Source organism: Crocodylus siamensis, chromosome 5, assembly GCF_052110815.1.
Source record: "Crocodylus siamensis isolate JL-2025a chromosome 5, ASM5211081v1, whole genome shotgun sequence".
NCBI classification, from domain to species: Eukaryota; Metazoa; Chordata; order Crocodylia; family Crocodylidae; genus Crocodylus; species Crocodylus siamensis.
The window spans coordinates 125,184,168-125,206,887 of record NC_143399.1 but is presented as its reverse complement, the minus strand read 5'-3'; the positions used below and the strand labels follow the sequence as shown (position 1 = coordinate 125,206,887).

At 41.3% G+C, this 22,720-nt stretch overlaps 1 protein-coding gene across 1 annotated transcript in view; it reads left to right on the top strand.

Moving 5' to 3' along the window:
• AVL9 (AVL9 cell migration associated) overlaps positions 1–22,720 on the top strand; it is a 50,963-nt gene that overhangs the window by 16,122 nt on the left and 12,121 nt on the right. The window contains exons 2-10 of the mRNA XM_090050242.1: positions 1,519–1,639; positions 5,270–5,355; positions 7,620–7,691; positions 8,958–9,047; positions 9,492–9,558; positions 12,854–12,894; positions 14,060–14,098; positions 17,833–17,902; positions 18,451–18,998. Of these exons, the coding sequence (XP_089906368.1) occupies positions 1,519–1,639; positions 5,270–5,355; positions 7,620–7,691; positions 8,958–9,047; positions 9,492–9,558; positions 12,854–12,894; positions 14,060–14,098; positions 17,833–17,902; positions 18,451–18,998 (1,134 nt within the window). The remainder of the gene's footprint in view (positions 1–1,518; positions 1,640–5,269; positions 5,356–7,619; positions 7,692–8,957; positions 9,048–9,491; positions 9,559–12,853; positions 12,895–14,059; positions 14,099–17,832; positions 17,903–18,450; positions 18,999–22,720) is intronic.

Sequence of the window (22,720 nt, the reverse complement as noted above, 5' to 3'; positions counted from 1 at the left end):
GTCCTGCATATTCCATTATTCTCTCTTAACTGTAACCACTCAAGGAGGCAGCTTGGGTATCGCTGTAAACAGCTCAGTAAAAACATGGCAGCTCACAAGAGTAGTCAACAAAAAGATAGGATGTATACAGGATGGATTAGAAAATACTGAATATATTATGAAGTCCTCACTTAACCAATTGCAATTTCCTTACCTTGAATATTCCTGTTTGGCTCTAGTCAGTGTTTTTTAACTAATACACCTTGGAAACACTAACCTGGATAAGGATGATAAAAAAAGACAAGAAAGAGAAGATTTGGACAGGGGTTGAAAAAAATGGATCTAAAGACAGATGATAGGCCATCCAATTTGCATGACTATTTATTTCTTTTTACAAAAACGTAAAAGGAATCAAATTAACTGAAAGCCAATGCTTTTTTAAAACCTGATAGAAATGCTTTCAGAACAAGGGTCTGCAATGTTTTTTGAGTACAGCGCCAAAAAAACACCCACAACCTCAACTTGTAAGATGTTTGCATGCCGGGGGCAGAAGGTGTGGAAGCCACGAGAGGCCTGATCCTTGTTGTGGCATCACGGCCCTGGCCTCAAGGCTTGCATACCGTGTTCTGACACCCATGCCAGGGGTTGCCTACTTGGGCTGTGTGAAGCTTTGGTCGTTGATTTGATTTGGCAGAGGTTCAGCCCGATTCAGTGGCTGAATCTCCGAATCTAGATCAAATCAGGAGACCCTTTAATCTCTCCAAATTGAATTGGAACCCTCCAAATTGATTTGGAGAGATTCAGAAAGATTCAGTGATTTGAACATAGACACAGCTTTAAATGTTTTTTCTACATACCTCAGGGTACCAGGTGGCTTGTGATTGCTGAGATGCTGGGACAGATGAAGCATCCCACATGAGCACGGTGGGGTTCCCAGCGCACTTGGCAGCAGACCCAGAAGCACTTTCAGTCCGCTGGGGAGCACGCAAGGGGAGGCCTCTGCACCTCGCCAGCCCAACGACTGGTGCCTCCTGGATCTGGAGGCCCAGCCAATCACGGAGCCGGGGGAGGCCCCCCAAGGCACTCAGTGCCGATCCCAGAAGTGGCCCGAAGTACTTCCGGTTTCACCACCGAGCATGCGGGGGGACACGCCATCCTCCTCACCATTGCAGCGTTCACAAGCCACTCCTGGTACCTCAAGCTACGTAGCAAAAACATTTCAAGCTACATCTGTGACCAAATTGCTGATTCTCTAAATCGCCATTAAATCTTCAGATTCGGCCAGATCAAATTGGGACAGTATCAACAAATCAAATCACTGTCCCCGATTCGGGCCAAATCGAATATGGCCCGTTTCATACACCCTTATTTGCTTTTTTGGAACATGTGCCGGTCATCATAGGCAAGTCATCCCCAGTAGAACTTCTTGCATCTTTCTCAAAAGCATTTGGTGCTCCCCACTGCTATACACAGAATGTTGGCCTTAACAGTTTATTTCAGAGGTGCATTATGTTTGGTAACAGTGTTTGTTTTCTTCAGGTTGAATTTTCCTATCCTCCCCTAATCCCAGGAGAAGGACATGATAGCCACAGTTTACCCGAAGAATGGAAATACTTGCCTTTCCTTGCTTTGCCAGATGGAGCTCACAACTATCAAGAAGGTAAAATACTAGAAAAGAATGTCTAATGAGTGAGGAGCTGCAATAGTGGAGGATATTGTGTGCTTAACACTAAAGCAGGTAGGAAAGGATCCTGACACTTTAGTTACCAGTTCACTGTGCTTCTGGCTACTTGAATTCTAGGAATATTTATTTTGTAACTTATTCGGAACAGGTTATATGAGAAATGGAATATGTAAAAAGAAACATATCAAAATATTTGTGTTTAGGATGTAGTCTAGAGATACAAAATTCCCACTCCTGCATCTGTAAATTTAATACAGGATTCATTTATAAGTCTCCTAAAGCAAAATTAAACAGCCTGTACTCCCCTCATCTTTTGAAAGGGAATTGTTCTTTATGGAGAGATTTCCCTATTCTGAGAGAGAGAATGAACAACCTCTTTTTCCTGTATGTGTGTGTATGTGGATAAAACAACCCACTTGTATTCAGTTAGGTCTTTATTTTTCAAAATGTGATCTAGATTCCTACTTGACAGCCTACAAAATGGCATGAGTTAGGAAATGTACAGTGGGAAGAGGAGATGGGGAACTAGGAGAGCAGTGACATGCGATATGAAGCAGAAGAATAATTTTGCCATGTTTATACCATTTAGGGATTGGCCGAAGTATAGTAGCAAATTATATCTGTAAAGAGTTTTGTTGTTACAGATTCCTAAATCATAAAGGAAAAATGGAATATGTTGTACTAAAACACTTTTTTTTGCATATGCTTCCTTCTCAGGAAGACCTGTGTCACAAATCTATCCTCAGAGTACTTGGAGTCACAAGTTTCTCCCAGCTGTCCTACTGCTTGTCCCAAGGTTTGCCCTGGGATAATTCCTTATCCCCACAAACCTCTGCTCCACTACCTTTATACTAGATCTCACAGCTGCAACAGGGAAATCTCTGCCACTCCCTGCAGTTTCCTTTTGGGTTGTGAAAGTATTTTAGGTCCTCCTTTCCAGGGAATGGGTTACTCTGGAATATTCCTTATTCAGCTGAGATCATTCTTTACCATAGGCAATCAGTAAAGAGATAAAGCAACAAAAGTATTTATTATTTAGGAGAAAGGAATTATGTAAGAAACACGACCATATTCTTTGAAGACAAAACAAAAGGACACGCAAAGACTGTAACCCTCTCATCTGGCTACAGAACTCCCTCCCTGGAGTTCTGCCATTCTTTCCAGAGATCAGCCTTCCTTCTGATCCTGCCAGTCATGATTGCTGGGGACCTGGACTCTCCCAAAGCCTAGGATAAACCAAAGACCACAATTTGCTCATAGGCCCTAAAATATCTACAACCCAGCCTTCCATCACATCAGCATTGTCTTAATTGCTCATGAGTCTCAGAATTCTCTCATTCCTTTCCTCCTTGAAGCATCTGGGATTCCTCTAGCTAGTGGCCCATTTTTTCTGAGATGCCTTCACTAATGAGGGTGTTGATTCTCCCCCCACTCCCCAATTACCTTGGGTGCTGGTCCCATCAATAGCCCTGTCTACTGGTGTTTGGGACTGGCAGTTATTCTTGCCCTACTAACACAATGGGAGGAGATACTTGGCAGTTCTACCTACTCCCTTTTCCTTAAGTAGCATGCCTCAGTTCTTTTGCTTTAAACCATGTCCAGAAACAAAGATGTATACAGACAACATAACGTAATCCATGCAGTGATAAGAGCAACATAAATTAATACAATGTAGTATTGTCTTTTCAGTGAGATGACACATGCCATATCAGTAAAGCAAACATGAAAACGTGCATGACACTCCACCTTGTCTGATGTGCTAGGGCTGTCCACCTTAGGGCACTCTAACTTCTAAATGGCAGGGGCTGCATGCTGTGGATGCTGCACCAGCACATCCCATCCCCCTGGCTCCAGCACCATATTGTGTGGGAGCCTGCTCATTGCCACATGCTGCTGCATCTGGAGCAGTGAGAGAGCAGGGGAAGTGGTGGCTGGGTGGGAGGTTAGGGGCAGCAGATTACTCTCTTGTGGCCTTCAGTTGGACGTCCCTACTCTAACTCTGTAGGGATTTCATTGAGAGTTTGTGCCAGCCCAAGGTAGGATGTTTGTTTACAAAAATAATCTATTTACATCAGAAAAAAAAATCCTTGATTTGGCATGTCCTGACTTTTTTGTTATTTATCTTGAAGATATTAACTGTAGTCAAAACCAGAAAAATGTGAGGAGGTGAGCAAAATAGCTTCTACATTGGCTTCATGCCACAACCCCACACACAAAATGAAATAGTTGCCTCTGGGCTTTGCATTACCATAACAACATGTTGTTAGAAAGTGTTTTTAGGTAATGGAGACTATTCAAAGTTAGCATGGCAGCGAAGCAGGTGTAAAACCTTGGGATTTATTTCCAGAAACACAATACAAATTCATCTGGAATTAGCAAGTGCATTTCAGAATAATATTATTATATGTGTATTCTGATTATATTGGGCTTGGTTTCCTTGTGCAAGTTATAACTAACCTCCATTTAAAGAAGTTGCACATGGTATGAAAAATGGAAAATTTAGTTTTGTTTATTGGATTAAAGGAAATGCATTTTAAAACTCTACAAATTTCCTCTTGGATCTATGTAGAATATAACAAAGCCTGTACCAGCAACTAGCAACATTTAGATTGTGAGTTGGCAATGTTTTTGGGTCGAGTGCCAAAAAACCCTGCAACCGGGACTTCAAAGATGTTGGCTTGCCAGGGACAGACAGTGGCGAAGACATGAGGAGCCTGTTCCTTGTCATGGCAGTGCAGCCCTAGCCCCTTTCCCACTGTGTTGTTCCCTGAGGTGTGTATGCAGCCACTGCTAGCACCAAGCCAGGCTAGGGCTGCAGACTGGTGCAGCCCCTTGCAGCTTTGTGACTGCCTGCTGCAAGCACTCCAGGCTCTGGGCAGGCCTCTACTTCCCTCTTTGTATCCTGGGCTGCTCACAGCAAGCCTGCAACCAGTGCATTGAGGTCTGAAACCCTCGCCTGGCCCCATGGCTGGTAATGGCTGTATGTGCACCTTGAGGCACATGGTGAGGCAGAGGCCTGGGGCAACACAATCCTGTCCCCTTCCCTGCCATGCCCCCTGAGGTGCCTGCGCAGCAGCTGCGCAATTACCTTTTACAAGAAACTTCCCAAGATTTATAGAGCATGGTTCTGTTCTACTTACTAGAAAATAAGCAAATAGCCTTAATTGCCCTGAAGACAGGTTTCCTACAAATGTGTGATACCTTGAACTGTAAAACAGACCTTCTAACCTGTTTTGGCTTTGCCAGCTAATAAATTAGCAATAAACTTTTTGTGGTTGTGACAGATCTATTTTACAAAGCCATATATCTTTGCATAAGGGTATTTGAAGTGTATCCTTAGTTTCAATTGAAAAGGTTGGTCTCTTGGCACCCTTACACAGTAAGTGAATTTATTTACTGGAAGAATATGGACACAGACAAGTCTATTCTTTTATAAATGATATAATAAAAGCATAGGGTACACAAGATTAAACCCAGCAGGAAGTGCAATTTTAGAAGTAAACAGTTTGTAAATAGCTGTTATTGAAAAGGATGAGGTTTCTGAAAATACAGATCCTTGATCTGTTTCTTTGTTAGCAACTAAACTGTTCTCTCTTTCTTTCTTAGATACTGTCTTTTTCCACTTGCCACCAAGATCTGAAGAGCAAACTACAGTATATGGCGTCTCTTGCTATAGGCAGATTGAAGCCAAGGTAACTTACAGTTGCAAATGTATAATAGTAAAATGGACTCGTGCAGAATTTAATGGGAAAAATTGTATGGCCGTCAGACTAGCTGATCAAAATTGTCCTCCCTGGCCATAAAATCTGTGAAGCTGTAGCTCAGATAATTCAGAGCTAAAGAATTATCTTTTCCCTTCTGCAACTGGGAACTTCCTGGTCCATGTCTATATTCCTGCACATCCCATGTGTTTCAGAGAAACAAACCAGGCAGGAGACCTAACAAGCAGAACTAAACTGACTGTCTGTGAGTCTGGCTAAGAGTTCTCTTTACCTGAAAACAGGATTCTTTGCTTGATCTTCAGATATTTCTTGTGAGCTTCTTGAGCAGATATATGAAGTACCTGTGTGCCTCCTTCAATCCAGGAAAGAGTTTGGTTTCCTTTGCAAAATTCTCCTGAGACTAGGCTTTGCATTGTATGTATGTATGTATGTATGCATGCATGCATGCATACAGGGCTGGTATAACTGTAGAGGCAGTACAGGCAGCTGCCTAATGCGGCAGATAGTAGGGGGTGGCAAAAATGATGCTCTGGGTGGGCAGGCGGTGCCTGTGTTTGGTCAGGCCCAGGTTCAGCATAAGGCTTCCACAGCAGCAGAGCAGGCTGTAACACAGGTAGGGGCCACACAGGAACTTCTCCATCAGTCTGAGACATGGTACCATGCCCTGGTCACTGACTGCTGTGGCTCCATGGGGCTAGGATGAGGGGCAGGATCCTATGCTGCTGCCAGTGCATCAGGGACTTTGGGCAAGATACTATTGGCCTGGGCTGTGACAGGCTAGGGCACAGTAGTGCAGGGGCCATGTCCAGCTTCCTGAGGCTCAAGGGATGCAGCAGCTACAACCATGTGTCCTGCAGAGCTGGCTACATGTTAAGGGGCTGCCTGATGTTAGCTTCTCCCAGAAAGAAAAGGGAGAAGAAAATCTTTTTGCTGGCCATGCATGTATTGGCCAAACTATTTGGGTTGAGGCTATGAGAGAGACCTGCAGTATGTTTAGTCTTAAATATTGAGGAAATCATGATGTACTCAGTCTGAAGCCAATCCTGATTATAAAATATGTTCATTTATTCTTAGCAGGATGTTTCACTGATATATTTTGAAATCTGTATGTCACCTTGCCAATGATGTGCCACAACTTTGAATGTTTAATAGTTTAGGAAGAGTTCTCATTGACTCGTATTCTGAAGTTCCAAATTACATATGCTATACTCTTATTTATAGATTAATCCCTGTGACATCTTGATTATTTTTCAAGTAATTCATTTGAAACAACTCTACACAATAGATTTATAGTTGTAATTTTGTTCTTTGTATTGACTTAGTTTTCTCAGTATTTTTTCAATAAACCCTTATTATAATATTCTGTAATCAAAGTCTTGTTCCCCTTAACTGTGAAGTTTATTTTCACCTATTTTTTTATTGCACTCAGGATGCCAGTTTCTGCTGTTTACTAACCAATTAAGCGGATAAGTAGATTTAAAATTGAACTGTTTGGAACAAGTGGAATATAAAGCAATATGTCTTTTATGTAGTAACAGCTTCAACCCTCTACCCATCTGGCTTTTTTTTGTGTGTGGGCTGTAATCCACACTCTTGCTGTTTTGTGCAATAAAAGTGAATCACTTGGCTGCGTGGCTTCTGCCCACACTCCTTCTAGCTCTGCTGTTAAATATTAGAACCGTTTGGTCTGGTTGACTCCACAGGTGGTATCACTTTCTCTTTACAGTTGGCTAGAAGAAAATGCCTGAGCATGAAATAAACAAACTATTTCCAGGCAAAAGCTTTCCCTGCCTGGTCTCGGTGGGTAGGTATGCTGTCACAGAAGGACAGGGGATATATTCTGGTTTATTTTGGCAAATCTAAAGCTAAGTATTTTTTCTTTTCCTGTTTTCTTCTCTTGTTGCCTTTTTAAATAGTCCTTGGTTCTAGGGACTGTGTGTAATCATCTCCACAGTAGTTGCACCATCTCTAGGAACAACGAGTCGAAAGAAACTGTGATTTATTAGAATGTTGACCTCTTGCAAAGCATCTTGCCTTGGGGGTCTGATACTGTTTTACTGTTTATTTTTTATGTACTCACCCACCCACCCCTTTTATACCCTCAGCTGCTGTTGAAAACAGTACTTCAGGGATCATGGATTTTGTTTTGATCAGTGGGGGTTTTAGGTAGATGGCTTTAAAGTATTTTTTTTAATGCATATGGGTAAAACTATTGTAATACTTTTGCTTCTTAGGCATTGAAAGTACGGCAAGCAGATATCACGCGCGAAACAGTACAAAAAAGTGTCTGTGTTCTAAGTCAGTTGGTAAGTATGACAAACTGAACCTTACTTGCAAACAATACAAGGAATACATGATTTGCCTGACATTTATTTAAATCCCTTGTAATGAGCACTGCTTAAAGATGACGAAGTGAGCATTGAAATTACAGCTGCATTAAGACCAAGGAATTTAAAATTTTAACACATTTCAAGTGTCATCTGCTTACAAGAAAAATGTAAAAGTATGCATCTGTCATTAGGAGTTGTGATGTGATGGATTTGCAATTTCTGTAACTGCCCCCAAAAAACTACTTATTCCAAACTGCATATTGTGATGCTTTCTATAGTAATGTTTAGTTTATATGCTACACTGATTAATTTTCAGAAAGTGGGAAGTTAAGTGCCCAACTCTGAAACTACATTTTTGCTAGTGGCTCATGCAGCATATTATGTAGAATATGAAAAGTTGTATTAGACCTTATTAGCAGAGGTGCAATTACATCGGTCCCATATTGGATTGGCACCAATATAAAGAAAATTGTCTGTATCCAAAATCAGCCTGATATGGCTGATAATTTGGCTGATAAACGCCCATGCATGCAGGCAGCCACAATGCAGCATGTAGGTGGCAAGAAGCACAGCTCAGCAGCATGGACAGCTGCGTGCAGCTGGTAAGTTTGCTGTGGTGGATGGGGTTGGGGAGGGAAGGGAGTGGGGGAGCAGCTCAAGGACCCCTATGGTGAGGGAGGGAGTGGGGCTGGGGCAAGTGTTTGCCAGGTGGAGTGGGCGTGGGATGGAGGTGCGGCTCGTCTGGGGGATTGTTTGTCTGGTACTGCATGGGCGAGGGGGGAGGAGGGGGCGTATGCCCCCAGATCTGCATGGGGTGGGGCCAGAGCTGAGCCTGGCTGGGCTGCGCTTGGAGCAGGTGGTGGCAGCGCTGGGAGAGAGAGTTATGGGAGACTTACGGCAAATTTTGGGGTGGCTGCAGCCCTTGCCCTCCCTCTCCCCCTATAGCCCCCTCTCAGTGCCCTGAGCCCTGCATAGATATGGGGGCACCCCCCCCCCATGCCAGCTCCAACTGGATCTTAAGTGGTGATACAGCATCTGAATGTGAAACACTAGATAACTGAAATACATGGTGAAAGTAGAACGTAGTTAGCCAGAAATTTTGAATACTTTTATCTTCACAAATTGCCTTTGCCTAGAGTTGAGATATCTATTTGTAACAGAAGATAAGGTAACAATTCCACTGTCTCTCCATTTTTTCAAAAAGTGATTTCTTCATCTGCATTTATTTGTCTGTCTTGCAAGCCCTTATATGGATTACTCCAAGCAAAGCTACAGCTCATTACACATGCCTATTTTGAAGAGAAAGACTTCTCTCAAATCACAATTCTTAAGGTAACCTTTCAATGTATGTACGCAGAGAATGATGCTCCTTGTTTATCGTACAGGTTATATGATATGAACATTGTTTAGTCAGTGATTTCTCATCTATATATTGCATTTTCAAAGGGTGATAGTACTATTCTTCTCTTCTAAGCCACATGATATGATAATTTATCCTATGATAAATCTGAGCAAGGAAGAATTTACTAATTTACAGAGATGTGAACTGAAAACTAGCTAGTCTCACGTTTTCAAAATCCCTTTAATAAAGATCCCTTTCTCCTTGTTCTAAGGGAGGAAAACTCCCTTTCTCCTCCTCTTCCTGTCCATATCAGTGAAATAGATTCTAGTCCCTTAAGTAGTTTCTTAGAACAGATGGTGGCATTTGCCATTAATAGTACCATTAAGGGCAACTATCATATGCCATTAATATTTTTTTTAATTTAACTTTTGCAGGAACTTTATGAGCATATGAATAGCTCTTTGGGGGGAACTACACTAGAGGGATCACAAGTTTATCTTGGTAAGTAACCTTTTTGTGATCAATAAAAGATTCTCTTCATAACTAATTTTGCTTATGTACATTAAAGCTTAATAAGAGATCTGTGTTCCTGTGTAGTACTATATTATTTTTTCTTTCTGTAATTGTTAGATAAATACCTTGCCTCCTATTGGATGGAGCTCATCTTAGGTTGAAACTTAATGTCTTAGTGATGCCTCTCAGTTTTGATATTTGCTCAGTCACTACGTGGCTGAACTGCTTTCTTAAAACTCTACTTTTTTATTAGTATGAGGGAGATTTTCAGTAGTGAAAATGGAATTAAGGATCCAATTCTTACTGATATTTTTTTCAAAAGGTATTCCTTGTACCTTAAAAAATATCCCTCAGTATTCTTGACTTCATGTTTTGCCTGGGAGTGTGTGATAGAGACAGATAAATGTGAACAGGGGTTTAATCAAATGTATCAATGAAAATCTGTGATTAGTAGGATTCAGCGTGAAAGTAAATGGCTGCTTTCTGTAGTTCAGTCCCTACCGTAGGTTCAACATGTTTTTTTTGTGTGCGCATAGAAACAAGACAACAAGGTAGGAGCTCTAATAAATTCACCAGCATGTCTTCCTTTAGGGTGTAGAATCGTTGGATATCATCGGGGATCTGGGTTTTCTGTTTCCCATGGAAAAAAGAGGAGAAAAAAACACAGATTTTTCCCTCTTCACTGAGGGGAAAAATGCAATTTTTTTTTTATTTTAATGGAGAAACCTGCACATTTTTCCACTTTTTGCAAAAAGGGCAGGAAACCCTAAGCCCTGTCCGGAGAGGGGGAGAGGACCTAAAACTCTTGAATCGGCCAGGGCTTGGCTTTGGCTCACTTTTCTTCCTGAAGCCTTTGGGATACCTAAAGCTTGCAGGGGGTTGGAGGCCCACTCTAGCGGGGGGGTGGGGGATGGGACAGGGAGCTGTGGGTTTGGAATGAGGAGCACTGCGGGGGGAGGGGGGTGTTCTGGGTCAGGTGCAGGTGACTGCCAGGACTTTGGGGGGGTGGGGCTAAGGGGCTCTGGGAAGAGCCAGCAAGGATGGTGGGTGGCAGGCCAGGGGTGTGTGAGTGCAGGCTTAAGGAGCTGGGAGGTGTCTGCGGGCACTTTCAGGCCAGCATGGGAGAACCCAGACAGCATCCCTGCACCCCGCTGGGGGTAGGGATGGGCAGCAGGCAGGGTCTCTTACCTGCCTGCCTAGCAGTGTTGAAGAGCAGGGGCAGCCATACCCTGCCACATGCTGGGGCAGCCTACCCTGCCACCTGCTGCTTGCCACTTGCTACTGTGAGGAGGTGGTGGTGGCCACAGTGCAGGGCACTGCCACTGTAGCACTGGGAGAACACTCTGTCTCGTGCCAGTGTCTGGGGCAGGTGCTGGGCTGCTGCTGCCATCCTGAATCGCCTGCAAGAAGTCAGAGTGCTTCATGCCCAGCGCCTGCAGCTTCTGTCTGCTGCCACTGCCCCCAACCCCCAGCAGTGGTGGTGCAGCTGAAGAAAGCAGCAGAAAGATAGCAGGCAGTGTGTGGCGCCTCTTGGCCCCTAGCATTTCTCCGGCTTTGGGAGTGGACAGAGTGCAAAGCGCCTATCTGTGGCCTGTACCTGCCCCTAGCCCTCAGCTCATGCTGGAGTCAGGGAGGCTACCCTGCTGGGCTGGGATGCTGTGCCATGCTGTGTGCCAAGGACATGGCACCCCCTTCCTCACTGGCTCCTAGAGCCCAGTGCACACTGCCTCCTGTCTTGAGTCTCCAAGGGAAAGAGGCATCTTCCCATACTACTTTATTATTTTATTTTATTTTATTTTTTCAGAGCTAGAAAGTCCCACATCCCTCCTCGCCCCCGTGGTGCCTGGCACCCAAGCCTCAGAGCTGTGGAGTTTCTTGAGGTAGGCGAGCCCTGGAAGGCCTGCCTGCAGGTCCTGCCCAGGGTTGTGTGGAGGGATGTGATGGCAGCCATGTGCTGTAGGCACAGACACAGACACGGCCCCCCCTCAGCCAGATGGAAACAATTCTTCCTCTGAGCTTCCCCTTCATCCACTGTGCGGCACATTCCTGGAATAGAGGTTTACCATTCAGTTGCTTGGCTAGGGCACTCCTAAGGGATTTTAGGAGCTTCTTTTTCTGTTGTTGGTTGTTGTTGTCGTTGTTGTTGGCAGGTTTTTGTCCTATTTTGGGGAGACTGTCCTAGGCACAGGCTTTTTAACTTTCTTCATCCCAAGTGGGGCTGGACTACAGAACCTAAGCCTTAGAGTTTAAAAGTGCTTTAAGCTGTACTTTGTGTTTCTTTCCCTTTTGTCCTATTATAAATCTGGCTTTTTCTGGTACATTACTTGCAAGGGAGAAGTTTGTTCATTCAGGGCACCCCAGTTTAAATTTAGTTGTCCCAATTTCTTGGCGGGGGTTTGTGCCAAAGCTAAACTTATTTGAGACCCTCCAGAACTTGAACAGAGCCCTTAATTGCTGCCAACAGGTGCAGAGAGCAGAACAGCAGGGGTTAGCACTGCTCAGAGCCACAAAGTAGCAAGGGGGGGCAGCTGCAGCCAGACTTGTCTTGTTGCAAGTGGGGGAGCTGCTGCCAGGAGGGAGTAAGTGAGTGGTAGGCAGGGGCTCTGGGTTTAGAGTAAGGGCACTGGCAGGGATGGGGAGCTGGGGCTTGGGAGTGACGGGCATGTCAGGGCTGCTCAGCGCCATGTCAGCCGCAGTTGGACCCATGTCCTGATGCGGGGGAGAGCTGCTGCCGGGAAGGAGTGTGTTATGGGGTAGACGGGCCGTGTTTGGGAGTGAGGGGCAATGGCATATCACGCCTGCTTAGGACCACATAGCCGTGAGGAGGGGCAACCACAGCTGGACCCCCATCACATTGGGGAGTGAGGGGGGCAGCAGGAGCTCTGATTTTTTTCCATGATGGAAAAAACCAAATGTCAAAATATGTATGTATTTAGAATGTTTTTTATTATAATGATTGAGGCACTGGTAAGGCTTCCAAATTTGCTTTAAACCTGTAAATATATCAATAAAGCATTGTGTTCAACTGATACCTATCTATATATATCACGGCCTTTCATTTTAATTGCAGATTTTGGAATTTTTAATTAGAGAACTTGTGATTTTTATTTTTTTTAATTTTATTTTTTTTTAAACAGATAAAACAAGGATCCCTGGATATCATAGTGGTTTAGATATTTTTTTTAAGCTTGTGCAGCTTTGCCTAAGAAAAATGTGAACAGAAAATAAGAAGGTTTGTTTCTTTGGCCAAGACTCAATAACAAATTTATTTTTAACATTTTAGGTCTGTCTCCTCGAGATCTTGTCCTTCAGTTTAGACATAAGGTATGTTTTTCATCTGTTGGTAAAGCATAGCACTGAGATGCTTTGCTTGTGTTTGTTGCACAGAGGGAAAGCATGGGTTGCATCAAGAACAGTTTATAGCCATGCACATGCACACATTCACTTATGTTAAGCACCAGCCTCTCTTGTGATGGTGGTGTTCGAGGTAGTTACAGCCCCCAGATTTTTTTCTGTGGCCCGTTATAGGTTGGCACAGCTTGAAGCTGACGTCCATCTGACGTACTACATACAGAGATGCCACCCTGCCACACGCCCTTTTGTCTCCATAGACTCCTACAATGCCTGGGATTTTGGGGAGACAAGGGAATCTGCTCCACTACTTCCTTGCTTGCCTTCCTCCATTGTTTTCACTTTCTGCAGGCACTAGGAGTATTCCTTGTAGGGATATTATAGCTAGTGTTCACTCCTAGTGTTACCTGTGTGGTGCTAAAGGAGTAAGGTAAGACTGAGAATCTGGCTCAGAAAAGGCTGTATCTTATTGAATTTTTGCATGCCTCAGTGGCACTTTGTAGCTGTGTAATGTAAGTCTTTGATACTTACCCGTAGTTGGATTCTGTTTTGTACCTGTGGAGGAGGTGGATTACTCTGTGCATGTACCTGCCAGAAGTAAAACTGAGGAGGAGGGTGGCTGTACCATCTTTTAAACCAGTAGGCTAGAGGTTAAGGCTTTCTTCCCCCACTTATATGAATAAAGGCGAGAACAGAATCTGGCCTTAAACATTTTGACTTCTGTGAACACACATCCTATGTGGTGAATAGGATCCTGGTGTTCTACCAAGTTAGCTAATGTATCTCTATGAAAAACCTGTTCTCTACATAAGAAATGTTGTATGTGACTTGTATATTAAAATTATTATTATGGGGTGATAGAATACATTTTTCATTTATAAATAAGCTTGACTTCTTTTTATGCATGTTCTCATCTCTCCAATGCTATTTTTAATGGCTATTCAATTGAAATAAATTGAATGTCAGAATATTTTAGTATCACAAGTTCTCATTGGCCAGATGGTCCTGGTTGATTTGAAATGGTCAGTGGAAACATTTTTATTGAAATGTAAATGTGTGTATATTTTTTGGTAAAAGTGACCATGGGCCACTAATCCAGATATGGTTTGTTTGTTTTTTTTTCTCCTTATTTTTTCAGGTCTTAATCCTTTTTAAACTGATTCTTCTAGAAAAAAAGGTAACGTTTCTGGCCAGGCAGAGGCTGAAATAGAAATGTAGTTGTTGGATGTGCTTATGAGAAGCTACAAAGAGTAGGTTAATAAAAGATGCATACGATTTCATGAGCAAAAGCTCACTTAAACAGATGCTATTACAAGGTGCTGATTTAAGGTGGTAGAAAAATGATGCATTTGAGCTGCGGTATAAAATTAAAACTGACGTGGCAAGTTTAATTTTAGCATATTCAACTTTAGTTCTTAGCCCTGGAATTTTAACATGCTCACAGTGAATTTTTTGTTTGTTTTATTCTGGTACATATATATAATTGTAGCTTTAAAACGAATGGCATATGAGAATTTGTGTACGTGTCTGATTTTTAGGTGCTCCAGACCTCAACCCTTGCAATAAAATTAAGAAGCTAGAAATCCTGTATCTGTGTAGTGCCCCAGTGACTTCATTTGGGATCTGCAAGGGCAGAAGTGTCTGTATTCATGGCTCCAGCTACACAATCAGGATCTTATCTTAGCATTTCATTGTGTATTTGAATTCAATTCCAAAAAACACAAAAGAAATTTCTGATGGTAAACTCAAAAAGAATGCCACTGCTGTGCATTTACTTCAGTTCCTGTGATCTCCATGTAACAGGGAGAAGGCTTCTGTTTCAATATTCACCTCCACTTAGGTCTTTTGAACAGTTTCACACACATTTTGAATTGTCTCAGTGAATAGGTTAAACTATATAGATTTTTTTTTTTTAATTTGTATGTTTAGATTGATAACAGTTTTGTTTTGGAAAATGATTTCCCCATTTTAATAACTGATGGTAGCCTTTCATGATGACCGTTTAACGTTCCAGTACCTACTTAATACTGAGCTATAATTCCATTCAAAAGCCGTACAGACCATGAGAGACAACTGCACAGGAAGCATGCTCAAGTGATTCAGACCAGCGTCTGGTTTGAATAAATCTGAGTTTCTTCTAAGGCCACAAATAGGAAATGAACCTTGGCGGCTGCAACAGGGAAAATGCTTGGTTTTCCTGCACTGCCCACTTCTCAACATATGTTAAGGTTCCAGAATAGTTGTGGGAAGTGTGTACAGTCAAAGACTTTAAGCATACTAAGCCAGTGTGCACCAATAACACCATGAGTTCTTGATTAGAAAGATGTGTGTATGCTGTGGACCATCTCCACTAATCCAAACAGCTGGGTTGGTGCCTGTTTCATAGGCAGAAAGAAATGCTTCCATCTCTAGATGGTGATGGCGTCTGATCTCTAGACTATTACTATAGTTCCGATTATGTACTGCCAGAGCCAGTCTCTCTTTGCCGACCTTTAATATTGCATTGCTGTTATGGAGTGGGGGAGAAGAGAATTGGGAAGGAAAGGGAAAAGCTAATTTTTGTTTGCCCATGTAGGAAGAAGGCCTAGAGATTATAAACCTTACCTGACTGTCTCACCAAGCACTCTTGGAGTCAGCTAGAAACAGTGTGACATCAAGCAACATAAGACTGAAACAAATTTCCTGGGTCTTTTGAGTCCAGTCTTCTGTTACTGCAAATAATTTCTTTCACAAACCTTTAAAGTTTTTTATTTTAAAAGCAAGTTTGGGGGGAGGGGTTACCCTTACTACATTGATTTCCTCCCCGGCCCCCCCCCCCCAATAGCCTTACGGCCTTTCTTTTACTTTCCAACCTAAATAAATTTGTGGCTGGTTTTGAACTCTTGTGCCAATATTCTCTTACCTTTAAATATTTCCTTTCCTTCCCCAGTATTTCTCTCTGTTTATTTTTAGATGGCAGTCTTCTTTTGTTTTGCTAGACTTCAAAAATAAAGTTGCTCTGTTTCCTCTCATATGATACAATATTTATTCTTCTCATAGCGCTTCTTTGTACCTGTTCCAGTTTGAATGAATCTTTCTTGATTCTGGGTGACCAGAACAGTATATAGTATTTTGCAGGAGATCTCATCAGTGCCTTCCTTGTACAATGGCATTAAATCTTCCCTATCCCTGCTAGAAGCACCTCTTCTGAAACATTATAACCATAACACATTGGTAGTGCTTAACTAGTACATCTAGAACCTTTTCTTCACTAACCTTTTCTGAAACATTATAACCATAACACATTGGTAGTGCTTAACTAGTACATCTAGAGCCTTTTCTTCACTAACCTTTTCTGAAACATTATAACCATAACACATTGGTAGTGCTTAACTAGTACATCTAGAGCCTTTTTTTCAACTGATGGGCTTCCAGATTTCAGAAATCACTTTGGTCCCCAAGTGCCTGACTTGGCATTTTGTACTATTACATTTCATTATTATTTCTATTACTCTGTCCTCAAGGTCATCTTGCTTTAATCTAAATGATATATCAGTATATCACCTTTAAATTTATGATGCCTTCTAGCACTGAGTCATCAGCATAATCTTACTTTTTGTGCCAAGGTCACTTATAAAACAAGATCAATCCAAAGACTTATCTTTGAGGAACTCTTATCTTTCGTTTGTATGCTATTGATTGCAATCCCCCGGTAGGCATTTCTTTATCCACCTTACAATTCCTCTCTCAATTCCTGTCTCTTCCAGTTTAACTAATAATTTCCCATGTAGCACAATATCAGATGCTTTACTGAAGCCCAGATGAGATCATGGGGAAGTGGGTCTGGAAGAGGCTTTATGAGATCTTATAGCCAGCCAAGCCCTCTACTCAAGATGGGCTCATTCCTGACTAAACCATCCCAGCTCAAGCATCTGTTTAACCTTTCGAAAATTTCCAGGGATAGAGATTCCTCAGCTTCTCTAGGTTGCCTGTTCTAGTTCTTGCCCACTCTCATAGTCAAAAAGTTCTTCTAAATCTCCAACCTAAATGTCCTCTGCTGCAGCTTGAGGTATTGTTCCTAGTCCTGTCCTCTGTCACCACAGAGAAAAGTTCATATCCACCCTCTTTTTAATCTCCCTTCGGGTATTTGAAGACTGTTATCAAATAGATAGGATCTACCGCATGGATCCACCACATTTCCTTTGTCTAGAACAAGGGTGGCCAACCTGCAGCACAAGTGGCACAGGCAGCCTTTGTATGTGGCAAGCAACAGATTGGGGGGAGGACAGGCAACAGAGAGGCAGATAGGGGAGGGAGCAGAAAGCAGGGCAGCAGATTGAACAGGGGGAATTTTTTTTTTTTTTTTTTTTTTTTTTTTCAAAATCTGTTCTAAACAAGTTCATACAGTTAAGGAAAGAGTTTCAGCCTGTGGTTGCCTAGATCACTTCCCTTTTCTTCCACCCTTAAATATAGGTACTATAGTCTTCAGTCATATGGTACTTGATAGTTTCTTTATTTTTGTTTTCCCCCCTTAATGCTAGCAGGTATGTGATTTCACGTGCTGCTTCTTTCTGAATCCTGGGATGGCAATTTATCTATTTGGGCCCCAACTCGAGTGCGTTAACCTTTCTCCCAAGCTATAAAAGTGAGCAACAGTTTACCCAAAGGACCAAAAACAATCAGATAAAAGATGGTGACTTTTAAATTAATCAGTTAGATTTTAACTTGTCATTCTTGCTACTGTTGAAATACTGGCAAATGTTAGAATAAATTATCCAGGTATAGAAAATGTCTTGTTTTTATCTCTCAAACATTGTCTAAATAAATATTGTTGTTCTCAGCCAGCTTCTTTTTTTTTCTCGCATTAATTGGCCTTAAGCTCTTTTCTTTGTTCTCTTGTGTGAAGCTTCATTCTTATTTTTGTTTCCCTAGGTATTGTTTTATATCTCTCCAGTAAACAGGCTGGTGGGGGCACTAATGACAGTCTTATCACTCTTTCCTGGTAAGAACATAGCAGGGTTGGTTGGTTGGTTGTTTTGTGCAGTTTTGTGTTCATAATTGAAGTTGACCAAACTATATTTCATGAAGGGGTTCAACTTACATGACTCTGGAGGTGTGTTGGTATTTTGCTTGGAGAAAGATTATTTCACACATTTACATGAGTTAGAGATGGCTCTATTATGAAGTGTACATGCACAGAGCCTCATGATATGTGATAGTTCTGTAGAGTATTTTGTTCTTTTTTACCATGGCTTCCTCATACTGCTGTCTGTTTTATGACTTTAGGGTGAATAACCTTTAGTAAGGTTGATAGTGGTGGTTGGTTTTATGTTCCCGCCAAATGTAAAAACAAATGTAATTCAGATGTTAAGTAACATTTAAGGCAGATGGCTAGTACAAGGCCATATGGATAGAAGAATTTCAAAGAGGCTTTGTAAAATGCATGATACTTTTTCAGTATGCTAAAGAGAATTTCCTTTGTTACCATAATCAAAGACTGGTAAAATCCCTGGTGAGTTTGTACTATTTACATATTGCTTTTCCTTCTAGGAATGATTGAACATGGTCTTACTGATTGCTCACAGTACAGACCAAGAAAGAGTATATCAGAGGATCCTTGCTTGCAAGAATTTACCACCCCTGTAGATGATTGTATTTCTGTGCCTGCTGCTGATGTTTCAAATACAAACTCAGGACCAGCAGGGGAAGGCAGTAAGCTGACAGGAATCCAGATACTGGAGAATCAGAAAGGAAATGGGTCCTTTTCCCAGTCTGAAAAGAAATGCAATGGGGCACAGTCCTCAAATGGTACTGGACAGTTTTTGAAACCTCCTATGCGCACCTCTCCAGAGTCTTCTGAAAGTGATTGGGAAACCTTAGATCCTAGTATTTTGGAAGACCATAATATGAAAGAACAGGAACATGAAAACATGGTCACGAAACAGACTGAGATCTTTTCAAAGGAATTGGCAACCTCAGAAAACCTTCCTATTACTGTGCAGCCCCAGGCTAATACAGGACATGCAGTTCTTGTTCCAGGTTTGATATCTGGGTTAGAGGAGGACCAGTATGGCATGCCATTGGCCATCTTTACCAAGGTAAACAGCTAGATCATTATAACCAGTAACTATATAAAAGCCCAGTAAAACATTAAGGCAGGCTGAAATGGACTAATAATGTGTTTGTATGCCCAATGTGAAGTTGTGTGTTTATTTTTAAGGTATCACTAAATGTGCATGTGCAGACTTTGACAATTGACTACATTTTATCAAATATATCCAGAGAAGTTCTCTCATTTTATCTGTCCTTAGGCACGTACATTCTTTTACATGACTTATAACTCTGCCATCTAGTTTTAGAAGTCCATGTTAACAGGTAATGACCTTCAGATGTTACTTGATCAGTTGGGAGGGTCAGACATCAACAGCTGGTCTTAGAGCACACCAATCCCTCCCATAGATGTTGCTTAACATGTTCGAAAGAACTGTCTAACCTAGTCCCACCTAGTTTAGACTTTCATCCAAAGTGGGTACCTAAAATGTAGTTTTAAGTGGAGTTTAAGTACTTGAATCCAGATGAGATCCTGAAAGTCTTGGCTCAGCTGCTGTTTCATCCTGGAGGCCCCTAACCTCCAGAGGCAGTTGGCACCTTGCCAGTTCCCTAGGCATGTACAGTTACCCCAGTGGATGCCCAGAACTGCTTTATTTTACATATCTGAGCAGCTTGGCACCTATCTTAACACCAAATAAAATGGGATCCAGAAAGTCAGAGGTCCTTGGCTTAAGCCACCTAACGTACTTAGTCTGGCAGTCATTCTCAAAGCATGCCTCACATGGACAGGATGTAGTTCCTTACAACATGCAGTGGAAATAATCACTTTATTTTAAACACAATGGAAGGGGGTGGCAACCATGCTCCCTTTTAATAATAGTCTTGGCAGTTAAAAATAACAAAAACAAAACAAAAAAACTCTCCCAGGGTGCAGGGGACCTAATTTCAGGTCTGTCCTTAGCCTGGTAGGGTTCAAAACTACATCTCCCACTCCCTAGGAAAGTATACTCTTCTGTTGCTGTATAAAAAAGGAATTCAAGATTCACCAAGTCGGAGAGCATAAGAAGGCTTACTAACCTTTTAGCCACTTCCCTTGGATTGGGAGGGGGTCCTGAGTTCCAATCCTTTCGTCTAGGACTTTCTCTACTTAAATCAAAAGAGTTGTTGGCTGAAATACGTGGATTTAGAACTTACCCCATAATAACTTATTCAAACAATAAAAGGATTTATTTTGGAAGTACAAGAGTTTCACAAAAAGCTGTGGGTAGTATGTGCTACTTGTGGTGTTTAATCCATTTTAAGATGAATTCTAGCCAAATTAATCTGTAGAATAGGGTTACTAATGGAGTTTTTGGCTTCTTTTTACATCCTTGATAAGGAGGCATTACTAGAGGATACTCTCTCTGTGTCTCTCTGCCTCTTTTTTTATAAATTAAAAACAAACCTAGCTGTGTGTAAGAGAATGCTAATCTCACTTGAAAGCAGTCCTCTATTTATGTTCATGAAAATATCTTGCTTTTCTTGAACAGGGAGTGACTGAAGCAAATATGGCTCAGCACATTAAAAATCAAACCCATTTATATCTTGCAAAGATTTTACTTTTAGTTGTAAATAATTATACACCACTTGTATGTGAAAGAGGCAAAGATTTTCTCTCTGCAATTGAACTTTAAGATAAAACTAAAAACTGGCAGTGCTGAATTGCAAAATAGTGATTTCTGCAGGAAAAGACCCAAACACTGTTTTCTAGACCCTTGTGATTGGGGATACCACGTTCTTTAGGAAATGAGGTGAAAAGATGTATTTTTTCGCAAGCAGTTTTAAAATATCACCTTTCCTGTACTAGCACAACGAGTTTTAAGATATTTGTCTCTAGCAGTGATCCTTGATCTGATGCTTGACCAGAAACACCAAAAATGATGTTATGACAAACTGGCTTAACAGGGATACATGTAGTTAAAGACCTGGTACATCTTCCAGAATCACTACCATACAAGTAATTTGTCTGATTTTGTCTTGAGAAGGCAGTCGTGTTACTACTAAAGATATTTAGGTAATTTATGAAATTACAAGGAGAGGCAAAGATACGCTTACTCCAGTTCCATTAAAATGACCATGGCAATGTTGTCCATTTAGTAAAAGGACACCAAACCATTAGTGGGAGACAAAACTTGAAGATTGTTTTAAAATAACGAGATTATTTAAATTGTATTTAACAGTATATAAAGATTTACCTTCTACTCCACAAAGGCAATCTCTCATTCAGGGTTATCTTACGTAATTAGAAACGGGGCTTGAAATTTCTAAGATACCAGCTTTTAGTGACATCCATCCCTTAATAACTTCTGGTTTGTGTATTCCAAGGAAACCAGGCAATTCAACCTGAAATGCAAGTCTATTTTAGATCCTTCATCTTAGGGTCACTTAAGTGTCGTTTTTTGGTATGGTGTCAGCCATGCTGTGGAAAGTGAAAAAGAGTATGAGTTTTGAAATGGACACTCTGGTCTTTTAATAGCAAAGAATTCCTAAGATCTCTCAGCCTATCTCTTTCTTAAACTTACATAGGAATTAGATCTTCTGTTGGCAGCTTTTTAGACTCTTAGGTTTCCAGACAAATAAAGTTTATGTTGGTGATTCCATAACAAAGCACTGTAGTACTTTGACAAAGACTGCTCTGTTTTAGTTGATAGTACTTGTCATCTGGCTAGTTCTCTCTCCATTTAATCTGGCAAAAGAATGAGTTCTACTCCTTTCTTTCATATGTTTCAAATTGCTGTGTACATCTGATGATGTACATGTGCTCTTATTGTTGTGTCCAGCATGCCTGTAGCCCTTCTGGGACTGTTAGTGAGTATGTAATTGAACAGCTGGAATTAGACTTGAGTTTCAAGAGGGACATTGATTCCATTTAAAAAGGAAAATTATGATGGTTCCAGCTGTTGCAGGAATCTGAGCATCACCTATATCAAAAGCTAAGGAAAAAATATATATACTTTTTGCTTTCTTTTTTTTTTTTTTTTTTTTTTTAAGAAGAAGAAGGTTTAATTCAATGCATAAGGTAAATGGAGAATCAAAGAGTCTGGGTTGCAATTGTGGTGCAATTTTTTTTTTCACATGGTGCAACACATTGTGAATGATTGCCCAAGTAGATCATTTTAATGACCATCTAAAATCAGTCCGTACAACTACCCCTGAAGCAGTTGAATGGTTATCAAATTTAGTTATTAATCTATGAATGTTGTAATCCTAAAATGTCATATGAAAGAAGAAAAGGTACAGTGCTTAAAAAGCGTGGGGCATTACTTTTCTTTCTCCTGCTGTTTTTAAACCAAGCATGAATATGCTGCTCACCAAGAAGTCTAGATTGATACCCCTGGATTCTGGAAGTCTCTGCAAATTTTGGATAACAGCAGTAATTAGCATGGTCTCTTCTGGATAGAAGGGACATGAAAGAGTTGATAAAAGAATCTGTCCATCTACTGAGTTCTTGTCCTTGCTGTGACTGCTAAGGACACGAGAATAGTGCTATGACCATAAAACTAATGTCATTTTAAGTTATTCTATTGCAATTAAAAGGCTGTAGTCCTCAGCCCCTACCACCTTCAGCTGGAATTCAACCAGAGTCTTAAGAATACAGGTCTACGTAGCTTCTTACTAAGTATACTTATTACACCAAGATGACTCTGTCTAGAGCTTTTATTTTTTCCAGAGAAGTACAAGACAAGCCGAAGCAAATTCCTTTGAACTATACCCTGGTTTATTGGAATAT